Source organism: Pleurodeles waltl, chromosome 1_1 (assembly GCF_031143425.1).
Source record: "Pleurodeles waltl isolate 20211129_DDA chromosome 1_1, aPleWal1.hap1.20221129, whole genome shotgun sequence".
Classification (NCBI taxonomy): Eukaryota; Metazoa; Chordata; class Amphibia; order Caudata; family Salamandridae; genus Pleurodeles; species Pleurodeles waltl.
Window position 1 is genome coordinate 950,210,421 of NC_090436.1, and position 22,350 is coordinate 950,232,770.

Here is a 22,350-nt window from a genome sequence, read left to right on the forward strand (position 1 = left end):
GGGGGAGGACACATGTAACTGCTCACTGAAATACACCTGCACAGTCAGAGCAGGAAATAGAACACTGCAACAATTATCAGGGCATTCCAATGTACCACACATTCCCAACATCAGCTGTACACATTACCAATGCCAACATCCATATCGTGCCATAACAATGCTATGCATAGGATATGCCACATGTCAACTACATTTAAGTGGAAGTGAAAGATCAGAGACTGGGGCTGGTCCAGATTGTTAAGTGTGCTGCCAGTGTCATCAGCACACCCACAGCCAGTGATAGGCCTCACCTTGAGGATGGATGTAGACGGAGGGTTCAGTAGGACAAGAAGGTGCCAAATCACTAATTGGCCTAAAACAATACTAGAGGAGATGATGCAGAAAAGTCCAATAACCTAATACTATACATGTGACATGCAGGTGGGCCATAGGCCTGGGAGAATGTACATCTGAAAGGCTGGAGCTATGAACACGAAACAAGATCACAATGTGAAAAGCATCACAAGGCAGCCATGTCACATCATTAATGTCACTACACAGACCCACTAATTGTACCCTGTTTCATTGCAGAGGAAGATGGATCTCCTGCGGATATGCCTGTCCCAGAATACCCTGATGACATGGATGACGAGCTAAATAACATTACCCCGGAGACCATCCAAGAGGTCCTTGGAACCCTCCAGACCCCACCTTCAGTCACAAGGAGGAGCACAGAACAAGCAGCCATCACAGACCACCCACCCACCACCCCAATTGTAAGACCTGCCAGCTCCAATACAGCTGAGGACTCAGACGACACAGGCACCAGCTTTGAGCGAACTGTAGTCGGAGTACAGCGGGAGCTGGCCAAGGTGGTGCGGGTGGGGATGCAAATTATGGCAGCCATCCTTGAGGGAGTGCGCTCGTGCATGATGTCATCTGCTGATCAGGCAGCAGCTATGCAGGCGCTAACATCCATCTTGCAGGAACAGCAAAAAACCCAGAAGGAAATCTGCACAGCCGTAATACAGTTGCCTTAACACCTACAACAGCAATCCTGTCAACGCGTGCACGAATGCAACATTGAACCCCTCAGGGTCGACCTGGCTGCCTACCATCATGATGTGGCTGCTATTCTTAAGAATCAGCAGATCCTCCTTGCAGCAGTACTGCCCTTAATACCTTCACAGGTAGCAGCAACCGGGATGTCTGACTCCACATCTTCTAACACTGAGGTGTGTGTTGCCCCTTCACAACCACCACCAACAAGGACAGAGGAGGCAACACACACATCAGAAGAAGAAGACATGGAACAGATCACATTCACATGGAAGAGTGCCCGGAAGCACTAGTCCCTGCCACATGGCCAACTATTACCAAGGTCCTGCATTTTGTAAAATGCTAGTCTTACAACAACTCTACTCAATGACTGTTCTGCTAACCACTGTATATCTTGTCAGCCTGCCCAGTGAATGTCTCTCTCTTACTAATCGGCAAATCCTGTCCCTCTGCACTGTCTGAAACATCACCCCAGCATGTCAGAAGCATTACCTTAACCCCTTGTGTAGGATCACAACGTAAGATGTCACTAGAATGGACTCACAGTCATGGACAATGTACATATTGCACTACAGCACTTTTCAATAAATAGCACTTTCACAACAATTCTGTCTCTGGGTAATGTGACACATCAACTGTGCAGTAGATAACTGAAATGTGCCTACTGTCAAATCATGTAGCTTGTCAATACAACTGTCCTGATATCATGTAGTCAGATAAATCTGCACAGTGGCCAGGATTGCATCATACCCTGCCCTGCCTGAGGGTAATAACTGATGAAGTGAGAAACCACACACCATCATGCTGTGTTGGACAGAATAATGCTTCCTCAAGGGATATCTAAGTCATCAAATAGTGGCAGCTAAATCTTGTCACCATCCAATACTAACACATATAACAGTGCACACAAATCTAAGCAAACACTACAAAACACTGCATGAATTAAGCTGTCTGAGTTTACATCCACATAGGTAATCATGCTGAACAGTATCACAAATGATCTATGTGAGTAATGAAGACAAGAAGACAAGAGTGCTTACAAGAACTCATCTTAAAAGGGGTCCCAGAACATCACACTGCAGTCAGACCTAAAGCTGTTCCCCTAATACCAAGTCTGTAAGCACTGTTTGTGATGTAGAAAATATACTCATCGCCAAAAACACTTTGTGATCCATGTTAACTGTGATTGGTGGTTGAAACGAATGGTGGATTCTTTGCAAGGTAGCTCTGGGGTAGCTGCCATTTTACAGCTCAGTTTGGATTTGTTGGTAGCATAGGACACAAATGTCATAGAACAAAATTCATGTACACTGATGCCAAGCCCATGATCAAGTAGCATTTAACACATACTGTAAAGGGTTAACTATATATTTATTAAAAGGTAATCACAGAAGAGGAAACTGAGGGAAAAGTCCTACCTACCCTAATCTACCCTGACTACTCATTACCCACAACTGTCCCTAACTAATCTAAGCTAAACTTCCTTATCACATGTAGCAAATCGTTCTAAACATCAACCCCCCATTATGAGACGGGACACATGGAGGACAACACATACTAACCTACACACATACTATCCTAACCTAAACAATCACATATTTTTTTTGTATTTTTTATATTTTAATATTTTTATTTTTTTATTTTGTTATTTTTATGAAACACACAAGAACCCCAACATTTCCCCCACCCACCCACCCACACACTTAATAAGTAAAAGTAGATAGAATCATGACCCCCCCACTAACACTAACTAAACTAACAGCCTATGCTAACCTAACCCTAATCCCCCAAGCCCACTAAGCATGAGAACAAGGAAAGAGGAGGGAGGGGAGGGAATCATGTCCATTGCAACAAAATGTCTAGAGGTTGGCCCTCCGGAGGGTCCGCTTGATCAATTTTACCCAGCTTGTAATATAGCGGACATCCCGGGTCAGATTGCTAACCCTCCTCAAAACACAGTCCATCTTCCTTTCCATGTCCCGGAATGCCGCAGGGTCAACAGTTGGTGCTGGTGCTGTTTGGGTACCGGCGGAGGAGGTCTGTGGCTGTGTGGAGCCTAGGCCAGTGGTTTGTCCTGCAGCTGTCGCACTGCTGGGGCCTGGGTGTGCAGCTGATGTAGGGACAACTGTCCCCGCTGTGGGTGGGGCCACCTGTGGAGAACTGGTGGTTGTGCTGGTGGTGGGTGTAGTGGGCAACGTTGGGCCACCCTGTGGTGAAGCCCGCCATGCTCCGGAGGCCCATTCCGCCTGGTATGTACGGGCCATCCTTCTGAACCCCGACTGTATCTGCAGTATTTGTCGGTACCTCATGGCCCGCCTCTCAAACTCATGCACTTGGACGGGTGTCATGTTTGCAGCTGTGAAGACAAAGGCCAACAATTTACCATGTGGAACTGCATTGTGTGAAATGGCACAAGCAGTCAATGTGACAATACATCTACTGTACTTGTAACAGCTCATATCACCATACAGATCATTGAATGTCTCTGAGGAAGTACATGGCAGGCCTGCCTACAAATGTCATCTCGCACATAGCACATCCAAAACCTACATGATGGGTAACAACTGGCAATAACTTGCCATCTGAGTTCTGACAGTTGTCAGCTAACAATCATGCTGCACATCCTCCGCCAATGCCTGGGCTACATATGTCAGTGTATGTGATGATAAACAAAAGCCACAAGGTCTGCAAGTTGTAATAGGACCTGCTAGTACAGTACTCATGTGCCATACCTGAGTGTGTATACTAGGTTCCAAACAAACATTCAAATAGCCGCAAGTATGTGTAACATACTGGTAGCATCAGTCCTAGGTACCCTATTCACAAACCCATGCCTGTGTTTGAGGGAGGGGGGAGAACAACAAACAATTCCAAACAACATGCACACCCAGGAGTGTATAGAAAGCTCAACACGTGTTTGGCTCTACACACACACCACTAGTAAGGCCTATCAACAATTAGGGGTCAGCTAAACCTTGACCAATCCTAGCGCCACACATGTCAGAAAATGCTGGCCTTGGTCCACATCATATACTTCCAATGAGGCATGACTTTCAACAGACACAGAGTAGCAAGAACACCCATGTTCATGATTAGCATTCACACCTAGGCCATTGCACTCTAGGTCCACAAACTTGTAGTACTACATGTGGAAGTACATGCTACCAGAAGGTTCAACCTACAGTGTAATAAGTACATTGGTGAATAGGGAAGCAGAAGTCTTTTGGAAAGCAATTTGCAGTACCAATCTGGGAGAATGTGAGTCTGACATGCAGACTCAATCTGAGACGAGTCCCAGTGCAACTCTTATTGATACAAGTGTAATCCACATGACTCACCCCAGTTCTCATTGCGGGCCATACAGGAATGGACTACAATCCCTAGATTATACAATTGAATAAGCATTGGGTAATTCAAATGTTTTTAAAGACTGAAATCCCACTCATGGAACAAGACAAATGATTGGCCAGCGCATCACACCTTGCTATGTGTCCAACACACAGGAGTCCATCACACATCACCAGCAAACACAAAACATAACACACATGTCAACACTTACTGTAGGTGTCGGGGTCCTCAAATCGAGCCACCTCTCCCACTGTGTACGGTGCCGGTCCACCTGTAAAGCATGGAAGGAAGAATCTGCTCAGAATCTGTGCACTGACCAACAATTTCAAAGACAAAAACAATGTGTAAGCTGACATAAGTAATGAAACCCTTTCAGACATGCTTATACTGCATCGAATATCTCACGGACAACATGTACATAGCATGGGTCTCCTGCGACAGTTACACACAGTTCTACACACATGCAGTGGCCCTGACTATCATGTGGTGGCAAACATGCACCTTCATTAGTGAGAAGCAATAATATTGGTGCGTATTCATCTCATCATGTGCATCCAAGAGAGACATCCAAAGGATGGTTACTTGAGGACTGCATTACCTGTCAAACAGCCTATGTGGTCATGACACATTTATGACAGATAGGTACAATGTACAGAGGGGCAGGGACTTTTGTAAGCCCTCATGTTGTTACAGTTTCTTCATTTGATGTGGGCAGCAATGGTGATTGGCACCAAACATAGATATTTGTACCCTTGTGCATACCTTTGGATTGCCATCCCTAATCGGAATGTGGCACAACAAACACCAAATACCTGTCTAAGATGTTAGCTGAGGGCACCTTACTCCTTTTCCAAAATAGTTCAAGTCCAGATCTGACATGTATCCAAAAAATATGAAGGAGCACATTAATCCCTAACAAGCATAGCACTTCCGTGAACGCTTTCCTTACACACTCACCAGACACACATGAAACATATGTCTGGGCCACATTGCTATCATCAATTGACGTGAAGGCAGCACTCATTTTCTGCATCATGTAGTGTTCCCAAAGTCAGTCTAGCTATAGCGTCAACATATGTAGCAATTATGTTAGTACATCTATACTTCACTGGCAATTGTGACCTGTAGAGTCATGATTGACTCATCTCTTTTTTGGTTGTCTGACACAAAGGCGGCACTAAATTACATTAAGCAAAAAGCATCCTGTAAGTTTGCAGAGCATGAGCTGCCTGACTGCTAGCATTTGTGATCCTTCACATAGTGCATCAATTACCCTGTATGTTTCCGCAGCATTACACACAGTCAGCAACTTAGCTGGCAGATTTTGTACCAATCTTCTCATGTCACTATACAGCTTTTAATTGTGCACATTTACATGATCTGTACTCACCAACAGGGCCACCAATGATGATTCCCAGGTGGTCCAGCAGATCTCGCTCCCTGGAGATGAGGTCAGCCCAGCGGTGCTTCAGCTGGTGGTCATTTCTCTGGCTCCTATACACGCGCACCAAGTGATGCAGCACCTTCCCCCACCCAGTGTGATACCCCTGTATCACCCTGCCCCCTGCCTCAATCATTAGTGGGAGGAAATGGCACACCAGCCATATAAACCCCCCCAACTCCTCCTCACCCATCCTGCCAAGACGTGGCCTACCTGACATCTCAGCACAGAAAAGGGGAATAGGTGAGAAAAAAAAGAAGAAAGGAGAAAAGGGGGAAAGTAGGAGTAAGAAAATACAAAGTACACTTAACTACTAAAAGAGCCCAACTATCCCCAAACTAGCACTACCCACAACAGACTCCCACAAACAACAAATCCACTACTATACTGGACAAATGTAAACAACACACACTCAGACAGTATAAAACAACAATATTTATTTCACAAACCAACAAGTAAGATAGCACACAGGACACAAAAGCACAAGATCACTGGACAACACTCTGAACACAGCCACACAGTCTAGAAGAATCACAGACTGCAAAGTGAAAGTGAAAGTACACCCACTGTACAGATTCTGTAAACAGGATATCCTATTACATCACATCCAGCATAAAATGGCCGCCGTTTTTTTTCGTTATGCGTCATTTTTTCATGCAAACAGCTTGTGCGTCATATTTTTAGACGCACAGGAGTGAAAATAATGCCGTCTTCAAATAATATTAATTATTTGGTTAATATTATTTGGATGCAGCATATTTTTCACTTCTGTGCGTCGAAAAATATGACGCAGAAGCTGTATGCGTAAAAAAATGACGCATAAGGAAAAACATTTCTATTTTTAGGGCCAGATATATCAAGCAATTTTGCATTCGCAAACAGTGCGATTCGCAAAATACTGCTGTTTGCGAATGCAAAAATGCCTTTCAGAATGTATGGAAGGCATTCGCAGTGCAATTGTAAGGAATTGCCAAAATAGCGATTCCTTAAAATTGCACCCCCATTTAGATTATCGCAAATTGCGATTCTCTAAATATGAATTTGCTAATAAGGTGTCCTTATTTGCAATTTCGTGAGCACATGTATCAAGCATTTCCTAAATGTGAATTGGGCATTTAGGAAATGCAATTACCACAACAAAAGTTTGGTGGTAACCATGTGCAAATTACAAAATTAGGGGCATATTTATACTCTGTTTGCGCCGGAATTGCGTAGTTTTTTTTTACGCAAATCCGACGCAAAGTTAACACCATATTTATACTTTGGCGTTAGACGCGTCTAGCGCCAAAGATCTTGGAGTTTGCATCATTTTTTAGCGTGGACATCTACCTTGCGTTAATGATATGCAAGGTAGGCGTTCCCGTCTAAAAAATGACTCCAACGCATGTGCGCCTTATTTAAACTCCCGTGCAAAAATGGCGCACGGGAGTGGGCGGGTCAAAACAAATGACGTCCAGCCGCTTTTGCGTCATTTCTTAATGCCTGGTCAGGGCAGGCGTTAAGGGACCTATGGGCTCGGAAGGAGCCCAGAGGTGCCCTCCCATGCCCCCAGGGACACCCCCTGCCACCCTTGCCCACCCCAGGAGGACGCCCAAGTATGGAGGGACCCATCCCAGGGAACTTAAGGTAAGTATTTTTTTTTTAATTTTATTGTGGCATAGGGGGGGCCTGATTTATGCCCCCCTACATGCCACTATGCCCAATGACCATGCCCAGGGGACAGAAGTCCCCTGGGCATGGCCATTGGGCAAGGGGGCATGACTCCTGTCTTTGCTAAGACAGGAGTCATGTCAATGGAGGGTGGGAGTAAAAAAAAATGGCGCAAATCGGGTTGAGGCAGATTTTTTGCCTCAGAGCGACTTGCCCCATTTTTTGACACCCAAGCTCCATTTTCCCCTACGCCGGCGCTGCCTGGTGTGGGTCATTTTTTTTTACGCACACCAGTCAGCTCCGCCGGCTAACGTCATTCCATAAATAAGGCGCCCGCATGGTGCTTTGGAATGGCGTTAGCCGGCGTTAAATTTTTGACGCACAACTGCGTTGGCGCAGTTGTGCATCAAAAAGTATAAATATGGCCCTTAATTTTGAAAAATAAATTTTTACAATTGACATGTAGCGCACACATGCCCCTAAAGCATGTGTGTGCTTCACGTGTCCGTAAAAATTATTTTTGGGGTGCAGCAGAGGGGGCCTTAGGCCCCCAGCACCCTGGGCTTTGCTTTTCCTAAATTGCTAATTCCTCACTGGAATTCGCAATTTATGAAATGCTAAACCATTGGCAGCAGGCCCATAGATGCAAATGGAGTTGGATTCTCTATTTGCAATTCAGTAATAGCATTTGCGCATTTTAAGTAATCGCTATTACCGCTTAGCAAAATTCATACATACCATTTAGAATTTCTTAAATAGCAATTTCTTTTTCAAATTCCAAATGTTAGAATAGCAATTTGGTTTTTTGATACATCTGGCCCTTAGTGCATTAACTGATTTAGTGGCATGTTTCAATCTTCATGTTAGGTTACATTTGGGACACTACTGTGATAGGCTTCTTGCAACCACTTTGGTGATTGATGGTGTATGTTCATATGTGAGACATCATACTGCAGTGGACAATGCACCACTACTTCCTTAACTGGAGTTTGACGGTTGGCTGACGCACTAGATGACCATATGTGTGGCCTACATATATGTCTTGCACAATTTGGCCATGTTTGCCATCAGGAGAAGATAGCAAGGTGACGTACATGGGTACAATACCTCAATGCCTTTGGCTCAATGTGTGTGCAGTGGCCACTAATGTAGTTGTTGGCTCAGTGTGTGTGCATCACAAAATGCATTATAGAAAATATGCTTGTAGTATGTGTAGTCAATGTGTCCAGACTATAGATGCAAGTCAATGTGGAAATGCGATAGGACATGTGTTAATCATACATGTAGCAACATCCGTTGTGTGCCCTTCCAAGGTTTTGGGTAACGTAGACACCACAAATGGAAAAGCATGCACCAGATAGATGGCTGACATTTGGTCATGTCAATTGTCTACAGTTTCACCATCCTATGGTCCTAGATTTTTGTAAACTGCTTCCTAGGCACTTGTTGGTGAATTTAACAGTGAGTCAGGCAAATGCCTTGACGAAGTGGGTACCATGTAATTGGACCAGATAGCCAAAGGTGAAGCAGAAATGTATTATGATGCCACAGTTGAGAACATATTACTGAGCCACAACTCTCCAGTGGCTGTGGTGGACCAGCATACGAGGCAGCCCGTGTCCACATATTTCCAGTGATCAATTGCACAGAGGTGTCTTGTTCATGTGTGTGGTCCAATGTTGATCCTGTATAAACTGTTGAGGTGTATGTTGTCACTGTTACGTCCAGGTCTCATCATGAGTCAGTGGCAGCTACTCGTGTATCTACTGAGTATCCTTCGGAGATAAATGTGAGTAAAGTCAATGAGGACATGCGAACATACATGGGGATGGTCCCACCCTGTCACTGAAGACGTGTAATGAGACTTTCCACTGGGCAACCTTGGTGTGCTGAGTGAGAGAATGTCTCAGGTGTCATGTTCTGGCAGGTGTCATTGCAACATTTGTACACAGGTTGGCCTCTGTGGATCCCACTGCATCTGGGAACATCATAGCCTCTGTGCAGATTATTTTTGCTGCTATTCACCACACCTTTCCCATCTATATGTTTTGGACAATGTAATTCAGCGTGTGAACTGTCAGGGTCCTAACATGTGTAGACTTTTCATGGACATTATCTACAAATAAAAGTCAGATCATGCTATACAATGTATTTGAGTATGCATTGATGACGCACATGACAAATTACCCTCTGAGGAATGAGAGGTTTTGTACAGCAAGCGTGGTACATCTGTAGCCACAGGGAATCTTTAGGGTGACCCACAGACCGGTGCCAGTCAGGCTGACAGGATGCAGGGTCAATCAGGATCCAGCAATTTCACAAGTTACATGATCAAGGGTCTGATTAAGACTGGTCGGAGGGAGCAGTAGACAGTTGACATGTCAAAATGTGTATGTCCTGTGTTTTTTGAAGGTGACACATGAACCCAGGAACTGTGTTACACGGCTTCATTAGTAGCAATGCTTAACGGTGTATTTGTCAAAATGTCAACTTCAATGCTGTTCGAGGCATCGGCAGGGGCAGTGCATGTTAAATTGGGTGGTGTGCATGGAGGTGATCACTGGTGTGGGCTGCATCAGTCTCTCACAAGTCCTGTAGGTGAGATTTGCATTCAAATGGCCGACAGTACCTTTCACACAGAAAGCAATCTACAGGTGATACCAGGGCTTAGAAACTCCAAGCCAGTGTATTATTTGACCTGACATCAATGCAGTCAGATAGTACTATGACAATGGTATACCATAGGAAAGGGTGTAGCACACTGGATGACTCTTGTTAGTGTGTGTGTGTAGAGGAGGGAATATCAGGGTACACATATTCGTATTCCAGGGACCTCTTCAGACAGGTGGGTTGTGACCAGATGCATGGGTGTGTCAAGATTTTTGAAATGGACTGACATGTACATGGAATGTCATGTGCGCAATGCTTGTCATATGTGTGGCACTTGTGCTGTCTGTGTTCTGCTTATATGGAACTCTAGTCACAGATAGTCATTGCAAAGATTGTATGTAGTTGGACTTACTGCTGTCAAGGGTCTGGTCATACAATCCTGGTACTGAAGCAAAAGCACATCAACTGCCTGATGTATGAGGCCTGTTTTCCCCTAATTGAGTGATGGTGTACTAGTTGTGTGCCATATGCTGCGATGAACCATGTTTCCAACATTTATGTGTGTAATAGGTGTGGTCCTCTGCTATTGCCCTTCAAAGGTGAAATGTACAGGATCTCAGTCATTTACAGTGTGTGTGTATGTGACCGTTGTATGATACACATCACATTTGTTGTGGGATTTTCTGTGTCCTGATCGGTATATTAGCAATACTCCATGAGGCAACACTCTTCTTCTGATAGTTAGAGCTAAAGGTGTGCACAAATGATTAGCCAGACCATGATGTGGTGTTTATTATCAGTGTTTATTTACATTAGTTCATAAAGTGGTGATGGTGATTTTATTTAAAAGAAATTATTCATGATCTGTTGGCGCCTACGCAATCCAGCAGCCGTGTTTGGTTGTTCCCCCTCATGTTGCAGGCCAGCATCCTCCTCTTCCTCCTATTCAGGCATGTGTGAGTCTGGTTCCAGGAGGGGAATGTTCCTTCTTATGCAAATGTTGTGCAGGATGGCACATGTTAGGATGATCTTACAGACCATTTCAGGGGAATATAGGAGGCTACCACCAGTGATGTTGAGGCACCTGAATCTCGACTTGAGGATGCCGAAGGTCCTCTCGACTATGCTGCGTGTCCTCCTATGTGCGTCATTGTAGGCACGCTCTGCTGCAGTACTTAGGTTGCCAAATCGTGTCATTATCCATGGCTGGATCCCATACCCCTGATCAGCTGAATGAGAAAGTGAATGGGATCATTTAGATGTAGCTTGGCCCGTTTATATCAGCTTGCATGGTAGTAGTTGTCTTGTGTTGTCTGTGTCTCTTTTGTGTTATTGTGTTGCATCGTAGGCTTGTAGGATGTACCATTTGCATTGTGTTGTTTTGTTGGCTGAACGAGTGTTTGGCTGGTGAGTGGTTGTCAGCAGTATGTTTAGGAATTTGCAGTACAGTGTGCCCTCCCTTGCACTGTGACTTGTGATCCAGGTGTCCCTGTGTCTTCATTGGGGGTGAGATGATAGTTCCATACACAGGTTAATTTTAACAGTGTTGTTAACACGTTCATATCAATGTACCATGTACATCCCATACCTTTGGACTTATGCAATGGATTGTTGTAAACATGATTGAGACGCTTAGGGCCATATTTATACTTTTCGACGCACAACTGCGCCAACGCAGTTGTGCGTCAAAAAATCTAACGCCATTCTGAAGCGCCATGCGGGTGTCGTATTTATTCAATGACGTTAGCCGGCGTTAGCCGGCGGAGCTGCCTGGTGTGCGTGAAAAAAAATGACGTACACCAGGCAGCGCCGGTGTAGGGGAATATGGAGCTTGGGCGCCAAAAAATGGGGCAAGTCAGGCTGAGGCATTTTTTTTAACTCCCAACCCCCATTGAAATGACTCCTGTCTTAGCAAAGACAGGAGTCATGCCCCCTTGCCCAATGGCCATGCCCAGGAGACTTCTGTCCCCTGGGCATGGTCATTGGGCATAGTGGCATGTAGGGGGGCACAAATCAGGCCCCCCTATGCCACAAAAAAAAAAAAAAAAACTTACCTGAACTTACCTTATGTTCCCTGGGATGGGTCCCTCCATCCTTAGGCGTCCTCCTGGGGTGGGCAAGGGTGACAGGGGGGGTCCCTGGGGGCATGGGAGGGCACCTCTGGGCTCCTTCCGAGCCCACAGGTCCCTTAACGCCTGCCTTGACCAGGCGCTAAAAAACGACGCAAAAGCGGCTGGACGTCATTTTTTTGGACCCGCCCACTCCCGGGCGTGATTTTTGCCCGGGAGTGTAAATACGGCGCACATGCCTCGGAGTCAATTTTTTAGACGGGAACGCCTACCTTGCATATCATTAACGCAAAGTAGGTGTCCACGCTAAAAAGTGACGCAAACTCCATAGACTTTGGCGCTAGACGCGTCTAACGCCAGAGTATAAATATGGAGTTAGTTTTGCGTCGAATTTGCGTAAAAAAAAACGACGCAAATCGGGCGCAAACGGAGTATAAATATGCCCCTTACTATTTGCAGGTGACACTTAGGAAACCCACTCCAAACGTTGTGACCACAGACGCCTTAACATTAGGCTGTACAGTATTGTCAGATGTGTGACAGGTTCAATGGTGACCAATGAAACATGGCTAGCGATGTCACAACCTCAGTGTGTTCTTGTTGACATGTTGCAGTTGTGGTGTATGTGTTGTGTGTCCTATAGGGTTTCTGTGCAGTGTGTATATCAGTAGGTTTTATGTACTTACCAACAAGTAGTCCATTGCCATACCGTCCATCCTGGAAGTGTTGATTGATGGTACTGTGACAGAAGATGAAAGAGTCATGGACACTCCCAGGATATTAAGCCACAGTGTTGATGATCATTCCTTGGCGATCGACAATGGCCATCACATTGATGGAATGTGTGTGCTTCCTGTTGCGGTAAAGGTATTCAGTTGCAGCAGGTGGCACAAGGCGTACATGTGTGCAGTCGATTGCACCAAGGACGTGTGGGAAGCCACTGATGAGATAGAACCCCTGTTTTGTTTCCTGCTGCTTCTGCAGTGTGTTAGGGAAGCAGATGTGGTGGGGTGTGAGTCTGATGATGACATCCAGTTCTTTGGGCAAGAAGACAGAGAATGCTGGCTATGATATTCCGGCAACCAGGGCACCAGTTGTTTGAAAAGAGCCACTTGCCAGCATGTGGAGTACAGCAAGCAGCTTGGTTTGTGTTGGGATGGTGTGGGGTCTCAGCAAAATGGGTGCCAACTGTGGCTCAATGTTGCGCAGCAGGTGCTGAATGGCTTGCCAGTTCAACCTGTACCTCTGGATGATGTCATGTTCCCTGAGGCCATGAAGAGTTGTTCTGGTGCGAATATCCTCTCCTGCCTTCTGTGCTGCCTTTGGGGTCCCTGCTGGTGTTGTAGTAGCTGCTGTTGTTGTTGCTGTGCTCTGCGTCTACGTGCAGGCAGGATGAGAAGCACCTCCATGTCTCCCTTTTGCTGCTCTGCTATTGCTTCTGTGTGTTCTGATTAAGTACAGGTGTGTTTGCCCCATTTTAACGCCTGCCATGACCCAGGCGTTAAATTTTGACGCAAATCGGTCTGTGCGTCATTTTTTGAGTCCGCATCCCGGCCGTGAGTCATTTTTGCCCGGAGGCATAAATACGACGCACGGCCGTTTGAGTCATTTTTTGGACGGGAACGCCTACCTTGCATATGATTAACGCAATTGGGATTCCCGCCTCCAAAAAACGACGCACACGCTTGGATTTTGACGCCCACAGCCACGGGTGTCAGAGTTTAAATATGGTGCACGGTTTGCGCCGGATGTGCATCAATTGTTTTTACCCACATTCGGCGCAAACAGAGTATAAATATTCCCCTAAAAGTCCAATCAGCTGCCTTATATGGCGACAAACTTTAGGGCCACATGAATACAGACCTGCTTCCTTCTAGTGAAAACAAACTAGTACGATCCCTCCTCCATCTCCCCAAGAGTACCTCCTTAATACATATATTTCTAGATGTGCCAATCAAACGGGAGGAAGATATTGCCCAGGTAAAGCCCCTAATGTACTGGGTAAGGATTTGGAGCACAGAGGAAAAATATGGCATTAGGAGCCGATGTATTTTTTCTCATTCGTAATATATGAGTCTTGTGTTCAGTCATTTGCAATTTTCTATAATCTCCCTGCGGGAAAACACCTATCCATATGTTCATACATCATTATGGTACTATATAGTTTATATTAGCTTTTATCCTACGTTGTATCTGATTTTAAGGTATATGTAATATAATTTAATATTTCTATCCATTGGAAGATGGCCATAAAATGGATGTTAAATGCTATAGCTGTTATTATGCACATTGCACTTTCTGTTTGGACTTAATTCTCAAGAGTACCATCCAGAAATTGAATTCTTTTATGAAATTAAGGGCCATATTTATACTCCGTTTGCGCCGGATTTGCGTCGTTTTTTTTACGCAAATTCGACGCAAAACGAACTCCATATTTATACTCTGGCGTTAGACGCATCTAGCGACAAAGTCCATGGAGTTTGAGTCATTTTTTAGCGTGGACACCTACTTTGCGTTAATGATATGCAAGGTAGGCGTTCCCGTCTAAAAAATTGACTCCAAGGCATGTGCGCCGTATTTACACTCCCGGGCAAAACTGACGCCCGGGAGTGGGCGGGTCCAAAAAAATGACGTCCAGCCGCTTTTGCGTCGTTTTTTAGCGCCTGGTCAGGGCAGGCGTTAAGGGACCTGTGGGCTCGGAAGGAGCCCAGAGGTGCCCTCCCATGCCCCCAGGGACACCCCCTGCCACCCTTGCCCACCCCAGGAGGACGCCCAAGGATGGAGGGACCCACCCCTGGGACATTAAGGTAAGTCCTTGTAAGTATTTTTTTTTTTTTTTGTGGCATGGGGGGCCTGATTTGTGCCCCCCTACATGCCACTATGCCCAATGACCATGCCCAGGGGACATAAGTCCCCTGGGCATGGCCATTGGGCTAGGGGGCATGACTCCTGTCTTTGCTAAGACAGGAGTCATTTCAATGGGGGTTGGGAGTCTAAAAAAATGGCGCAAATCGGGTTGAGGCGAAAATTTTGCCTCAGCCTGACTTGCCCCATTTTTTGACGCCCAAGCTCCATTTTCCCCTACGCCGGCGCTGCCTGGTGTAAGTCATTTTTTTTCACGCACACCAGGCAGCTCCGCCGGCTAACGTCATTGAATAAATACGGCGCCCGCATGGCGCTTCAGAATGGCGTTAGCCTGCGTTAACTTTTTTGACGCACAACTGCGTTGGCGCAGTTGTGCGTCGAAAAGTATAAATATGGCCCTAAATGTTTTCTGATGTGTATATTTTATGAAATTAAGGGCCAGATGTAGCAAGGTCCGAATTTGCGATTCGGAAATTGCGAGTCAGTGCGACTCGCAATTTCCGAATCACAAATTTGGATGCAGAACGGTGTCTCAGACACCGTCTGCGACTCGCTATGGGGTCGCAAAGACCCACCTCATTAATATTAATGAGGTGGGTCGCATTTTGCAACCCCATAGCGAGTCCCTGCACTCACAGGGATGGTGGCCTGCTGAAGACAGCAGACCTCCATGTCTGTGACTGCTTTAGGACCACTGCCTGCTCTGAAAAAACCCTTTTGGGCAACATTCACAAAGGGGAAGGGGTCCGATGGGGACCCCTTCCCTTTTGCGAATGGGTTACCACAAGTGTGACACTGGTGGTAACTGCGAATTGCTTTGCGACCGCATTCGCGGTCACAAAGCAATTTAGCTTAGCGATGCGAATCGCAAATAGGAAGGGAACACCGCTTCCTATTTGCGAGTCGCATTCACAATTTGCGAGTCGGTACCGACTCGCAAATTATGAATGTGCATCGCAAAGGGCTTTTTGCATGGCGTAAACTATGATTTTCGCAGTTTGCACCATGCAAAAAGCTTGCTACATCTGGCCCTAAATCTTTCCGAAATAAACATTTACTACCACTTGAGCTAAGTCCTCCAGATCAAATCTCAACAGAAGGACAACCACCCCAGCATAAATCGCGTAATAGATGCAATTTAAAATATTACGTGATGTTCCACTTGCTAAATTACTAGCACCCAGTTGTCTTTGTTGTTGGGACTTCACTGTTGCTAGGTCACTCTTATTTAGTTGATTTTGCATGAAAACCTATTGGTATTTGCCATGTTACAACGTCTTTACGTAAATTAAGAGGGCCTGCCACTCAGTGGTTCAAAGACATTTGCACAGTGGTTGAATCAACTGCCAAACTGTCAGCACTATGGTTTGTGTTGCTTTGTGCCACACATCTCAACCATGCATCGTGCAAGTGCCTGCATAAACATATATTGCAAGTAGATCCGTGTTCAACACCCCCTTTAGCAGTGTAGTATCGTACTGATGAGTAATTAATTTTGAAAGGCAGTGTTATGATAAACTACATCTCAAATGGCTGAAAACTAAAAAGGAGATTTTTAGTTACCTGTCTGGTTATTATACATTATTTTCTACTTCATAAATGGCACTGCCAGAGAAGGACCTCCTGGGATACATTTCCCTTCTGTGTGTTGTTAAAGAGTCCCACGAGCACACAGAATGGATGGTAAACATATGTTAATAGTTCTGTTTTTTAACCTGTTTGCTGTATCCACAATTTTAGATTACAACGCAATTATTTTTCTGTCCATAGGTGATAAAGTCATTCCAATGCCCATGCCTATGTGTGGAGAGTGTCGATGCTGCAAACATCCATATGCCAACATCTGTGCTAAGAATGAGTATGTTTTTGTTTACAATTTACTCTATTAAACTTAACTTTCACTCTTATGTCCTCATTACATGCTTCACAAAGCCATATCAATGTAAGATACCGCCCTGCCTGATTCCAGGTTTTAATTGTACCCGCTAAAAACAGACTCACAAACTCCATCTTGTCGTACGTCATGTAGTACTACAGTACTAATGCTTACCTACCACAGAACGCAAGTCACAAATCTCAGGATGGAGATCTTCACCTCGGCTTCTCCTGTCTTTGGTTTGAAGACATCACACACATGTATGTTAGCTACTAAGGACCTTATTATGAATTGCACTATTTCAACTGGAGCGTTAACTCCAAGTTAAATATCACAATTTGCTATTTGAAGCATTCTGGGCCTGGAATTATGGCGTAGGAAATCTCAGGACCTGGTAATGTAAGGCCCAGACACACTGGACCTCTCCCAAAGGCTGAAGGGGCTGAGGAGCAGCTGTGGCATGCAGTATTTTACTGCCTTGCCTGCTGCCTGTAGCAGTCTGGGGGGAGAAGATAATGGCTCCCCAGACAGGCCCAAGTGTGCCTTTCTCTCCACAAAACCCATCCAACACCCTCTTCCCCCAACCACCAGTCCTTCTGATTTTTTCCCTGTACTCTGCCGGTCCCACTTTGGCGGCAGGTCACACTTTGGACCTACCCTTTACAAACTCTATTTCTGGAGAGTGACTCTCCGCTCTCCCTTACTTGGACTGACAATCATCTGTTTAGCTTTCAGATCCCTAAGGCATTTGAGACCTATAAGTTGGCTGAAGAGTCTTGAGACACTGGAAGTCAGTCTCACTAGACTCCTTTTCTAAGACTTTTAATCCCTTGGTGGTTACATGGGGCACCAATATTAACTAAAATCCAGATAGACAGAGGCATCAAGAAAGGCTATGTGCTAGCCCCAATGCTATTTAACTTATTCTTGGCAGATCTGTGAACACAATAAAATACCTCCAGCTCCCAACCTCCCACACTGGGCCAAGAACCAATAACATCATTATTATATGGTGATGACATTGTCCTACTGAATGTTTCAGGCACTGGTCTCCAAAAGGGGCTAGATACTCTTGACCAGTTTTGTAAGACAAATGAGTGAACCTGAAGAAAACCAAGGTAGTCATCTTTGGCAAGCGTGTAATAAAAAAAAGCAATGGCTCTGTGGGGATTGGCCAGTAGGCAGAAGCAGCAGTTATACATTTCTTGGCATCTGGCTGATCTCACAACTTGCACCTGAACACCTTGAAAGCAAGGATGGCATCCCAGCTTCCACCCGTACAAGCCCTGGCTCCGAAACTGCAAAGCCCAACCTGGAGTCCACTCATTATGGTGATCAAGGTAAAGTTTCTGCCCTCCCTGGCATATGGTCAGGAAATCTATCCTGGGAAGTTTGACAACTTTATGAGCATCGCCCAGAGCAAAGTTTTCCACCTCTTGTTTTTCCTGCCACACAGTTCTTCTCCAGCACAAATAAGATAGGAATTCAGGTTATAAGAGCAAGCATTAGTACAAGAAGGGGCTCTCCTAAAATATACTTCTCTGCTACACAGGTGCAACCAAATTAATTAAAGGCATTGACTTGGGAAGAAATAGGCATTAACTCACCAAATGTCTCAAATACATGGTCAGAGAGAATTGTTTTAGCAGTAAAGCATTTGCAGGTAGATGACCTGTGGCACAAAACCCTACAGCACAAACTCTTCAAGCAATTATTAAATAAACAAATCAAGCTGCTCTCATGGAGTAAGGATAAAGATAAGTTCAGACTATGATCTCATTCCTGGATGACTATTAACACTTGGAAGGCTCCAGTAGCGCAGCCTCATATGGCTGCATTATCAAAAAAGACTTTAAAGATAAAGGGAGTCACGTCAGACTCTGCCTACTCCCTTCATTGGATGCAGTTCCAAAATGGCTTAAACTCTCAAACAGCAGGAGATGTAGGCTCTGTGCATATTCCCAGGAGAAATATTTACATATTCTTTGTATGTGCCCTGCACTGATACCGTGGTGGAAACTGTACCTCAAATATATCTTTAACACGAATGGCATTAGATCATGCCATCAGAAAATTCTGTTTTGTCTTAAAGGGCTGACACCTCAACATATGACATATTTGGCCAAATGTATTTTTAAATTTGAACACCTCTTAAAGCATGTGACAAATAACCAAGAAGGAAGACTGAGCTCATCAGTTTTGTGATTATATTATTCAGTGACAGCCCTCTTCTCATGAGAAACCGGCACAGCACTTTACTAAACAACCAAAGTAGTTGTGTCGGACAGAATCTTGTGCAGAAACAACAAAACAGTAAGTGGCTTGTCGCAGAACGGTATGGAGCCGGTGGGTACTTTCTCTACTCTCTGGTCCTCGTGAGGATATATACTATAGAACTTGTATTGGGTGGCCATTACGGCATTGCTGGTTTTTAATCATTCTTACTTCTAACAATTACTGCAGAAACTTTTTTTTTTTAAGTTTTACGGCACTTTTTAAATGCTAATACTTTTTTTATCTTTTAAACTGATTACAATGATTTTTATTAACTGTGCAATAAATAAATATATTCACCAAATTCACTGTGCTGTATTGTTTCATTTTAACAGTTCTACGTTACTATTAATAAATTTATGTTCACCAACAATTTTATCTTACATTATTATATGTTTAATATTTCTTATTTAAAAATAACAAATCTACTGTATTATTTGCCCTGTACCTTACCATAGGGAGATCTCTACCTGAGTGATGAAAATCTCTGTCCGGGTCATGGAGATCTCTGCCTACATGTATAAAGTTACTAGTTGTAACTTTACACTTGTAAATTCAGTATTAGATGTCTCCAGTCCCTGGTTTCAGGGGACCAACACATATAAATCTTTACTTGGCTATAAATTTACACCTGGAAATAGTCACTAGGAAAATAAAGTGTACTTTTGTACTTACATGCAAGTATAAATTTACTTGTGAGTAAATCTGCAGGTGCACAATCCACTGCCATTTTCTCCCAATGGAAGAAGGCGAAAAATAGTATCATAAAGGGGCTCGGAATCCTGGACCCCATGGAGAATAAGAAGATTCCAGCATGTTATTCCTTATTCTGAATCCCAAAGCTCTTGATAACTGGAAACAGAGTTGGAGATACAGACAGAATCATTACTTCCAGCCCGTGCACCCCAACTCTAGTTTTTCAGGCCTTTTTCGTAACAAGGCCCTTAATTGGAAAAACCTGACCTATTTAACCTTGTTTTTTTTCCTCTACTCAGATTTGGGAAATTTACTGGACTGATGGATGACAACACCAGCAGGTTTAGCTGCAAAGGGAAGCTGGTTCATCATTTCGCAGGCACCAGCACCTTCTCAGACTACACAGTTGTCAATGAAATTTATGTGGCTAAAATCGATGATGCCGCCCCTCTGGAGAAAGTTTGTCTAATTGGATGTGGATTTTCTACTGGATATGGATCTGCAACGAATGCTGCCAAAGTAATGACCCCTCATATTATTAATTTGACCTCTCATTGTATGAATTTGTTTCTGTCACTTTGAGGCACAATATGTGATGTTACCTCCAGAACCATATGCAATGATGGCTGAGAAAGGATGGAGAAGAAGCAATAAGTCAGAGGCTCTCACAAAGAGTATTATTTTGGATGTTTTCGAAAGGAAGATTTAAATTGCTCATTACCTGCTGTAAAACACACATTGTTTTCATTGATTTCACTAACCGGCCCCCACAAGAAAAACATAATTTGTAGGAGCTCACATTAGTTGGTGCTGCAAACTAATAGGATCATATGTGCTACCATTGATTCTGTCTTCGGTACTTCATTGGCAAGGCTGTTCCCCATCCAAACAACCTAAAAAAATCTAGACGTGTCTAACTGAGGCAAGATGGAAAAGTTACTTACTTACTTACTTAAAGCTTACGTAAAGGTTACTTAATAAATTTGTATGGGGACATAAGGTTGCTTTTTAGGAAGGAGGGAGAGGAATAGCAACATTGGTGTCTTCGAGAGCAAGGGGAAAGTGGTGGGAGGCACACAGAACCTGTAAAGGAAATTATAATCTACATTCTTTTTAAACTAAGCTGAAGCAAAAAAAAAACCCCTGTTGCTTAGTTCAGACCTGACCTACTTGAGGTAAGTGTGCCACCATTCCTTAGGTGCCATCAAAGTATAACACTACTAGTAGTTCCCAAACTTACCTTTGATCTAGGAACATGAGATCTGCAATGCATCTTTCCCTTCAAGTTTTCCCTTTTTGTACCTTACCTTCTTAGTGTTTTACTTTAACTTCCTTTTTTCCTCTTAGCTTCTGCCCTTTCACTTTCTTGCATCATTTCTATTTGTGCTCCCCTATTTTTATTTTTGCGCCATTTTCTGGGCTGCTGTCTATTTGTTTAGCTCTCAAGAGGATTGCATGTGTAGCCTCTGCACTATATATGGTGCCAGTTCCAGTTCTTGCAGAAGGTAGTGCATTGGGATAGTCCCAGTATTCCTAAGATTAAAAAGCTGCAAATTGTAATTCTTTTGACTTGTTGTTCAAAGTGAGAACATTTTTCATACAGCAAGAAGCACTGGCAAAGTCAGTAGGACTTGTTTGCAGTGTCAGATATTGGCCAGACTTACAGGCTTTGCTAAAGTCGCCAAGTGTGCTGAGTGTTAATAGTAGTCTGGAGGCTACATCACATAGCTGCCAGAAGCAGCCAAGCAGCAGGAGCATAGGAGCATGGTCTGCTGACACCAGAGGGCCACGATCCCTGTGATCTTTGTGTTTCCTCTTGGGTCGCAAAGCGAGACCTACCTCATAAATATTCATGAGGAAGGTCTATTTGCAACCCACTGGAAATCATAAAAGAAACTCAAAAGCTTCATACATTTTAATTTGCGATTTCCTAACTGTGATACACGCTAAATTGAAATTAGAAACTCACAATTTCAACCCATAGTACATTAGTCCCTAAATTTTGAGTGAATCTCAGATTTCAAAGATACTGTATTAACTGTGCAGGATGAACCTGCCTGTTGCATGCAGCTAAGCCCGTTATATTATTTACATTAGTTAAACTTGAATTGTAAATCTTAGCGGCATTATGATTTATACATTTCAATTCATACTTCATTTGATTTGCCATACATTTAGTATGCTACCATATTTTGTAAGCATAACGAGGAAAGCCCTGAGTCAAAAAGTCAAGGATACAGCTGTAAAAAGGTTTTAATTTATTAGAAAATAGGTATTCAATTAGGTGCACTTAAGTTGACAAGACTATGCCACAGCCTGCTGCACTGAAAATCATTCACATCTACTAAAGAAACTGTCTACTTATTTTATGTGTTTGAGCTTCCCACGTGCATGAGTCTTTCTCTCTTTTCAGATATTCGACAAAAATACAGCCTCAGCCACATTTATTTTTAATAAATCTAGGCCCATATTTATACTTTTTG

At 44.0% G+C, this 22,350-nt stretch overlaps 1 protein-coding gene across 1 annotated transcript in view; it reads left to right on the forward strand.

The window, feature by feature from the left end:
- The window catches only part of LOC138289776 (alcohol dehydrogenase 1-like), a 260,138-nt gene that overhangs the window by 106,143 nt on the left and 131,645 nt on the right, over positions 1-22,350 (forward strand). The window contains exons 4-5 of the mRNA XM_069230196.1: positions 16,792-16,879; positions 20,167-20,386. Coding sequence (XP_069086297.1) covers positions 16,792-16,879; positions 20,167-20,386 — 308 coding nt within the window. The remainder of the gene's footprint in view (positions 1-16,791; positions 16,880-20,166; positions 20,387-22,350) is intronic.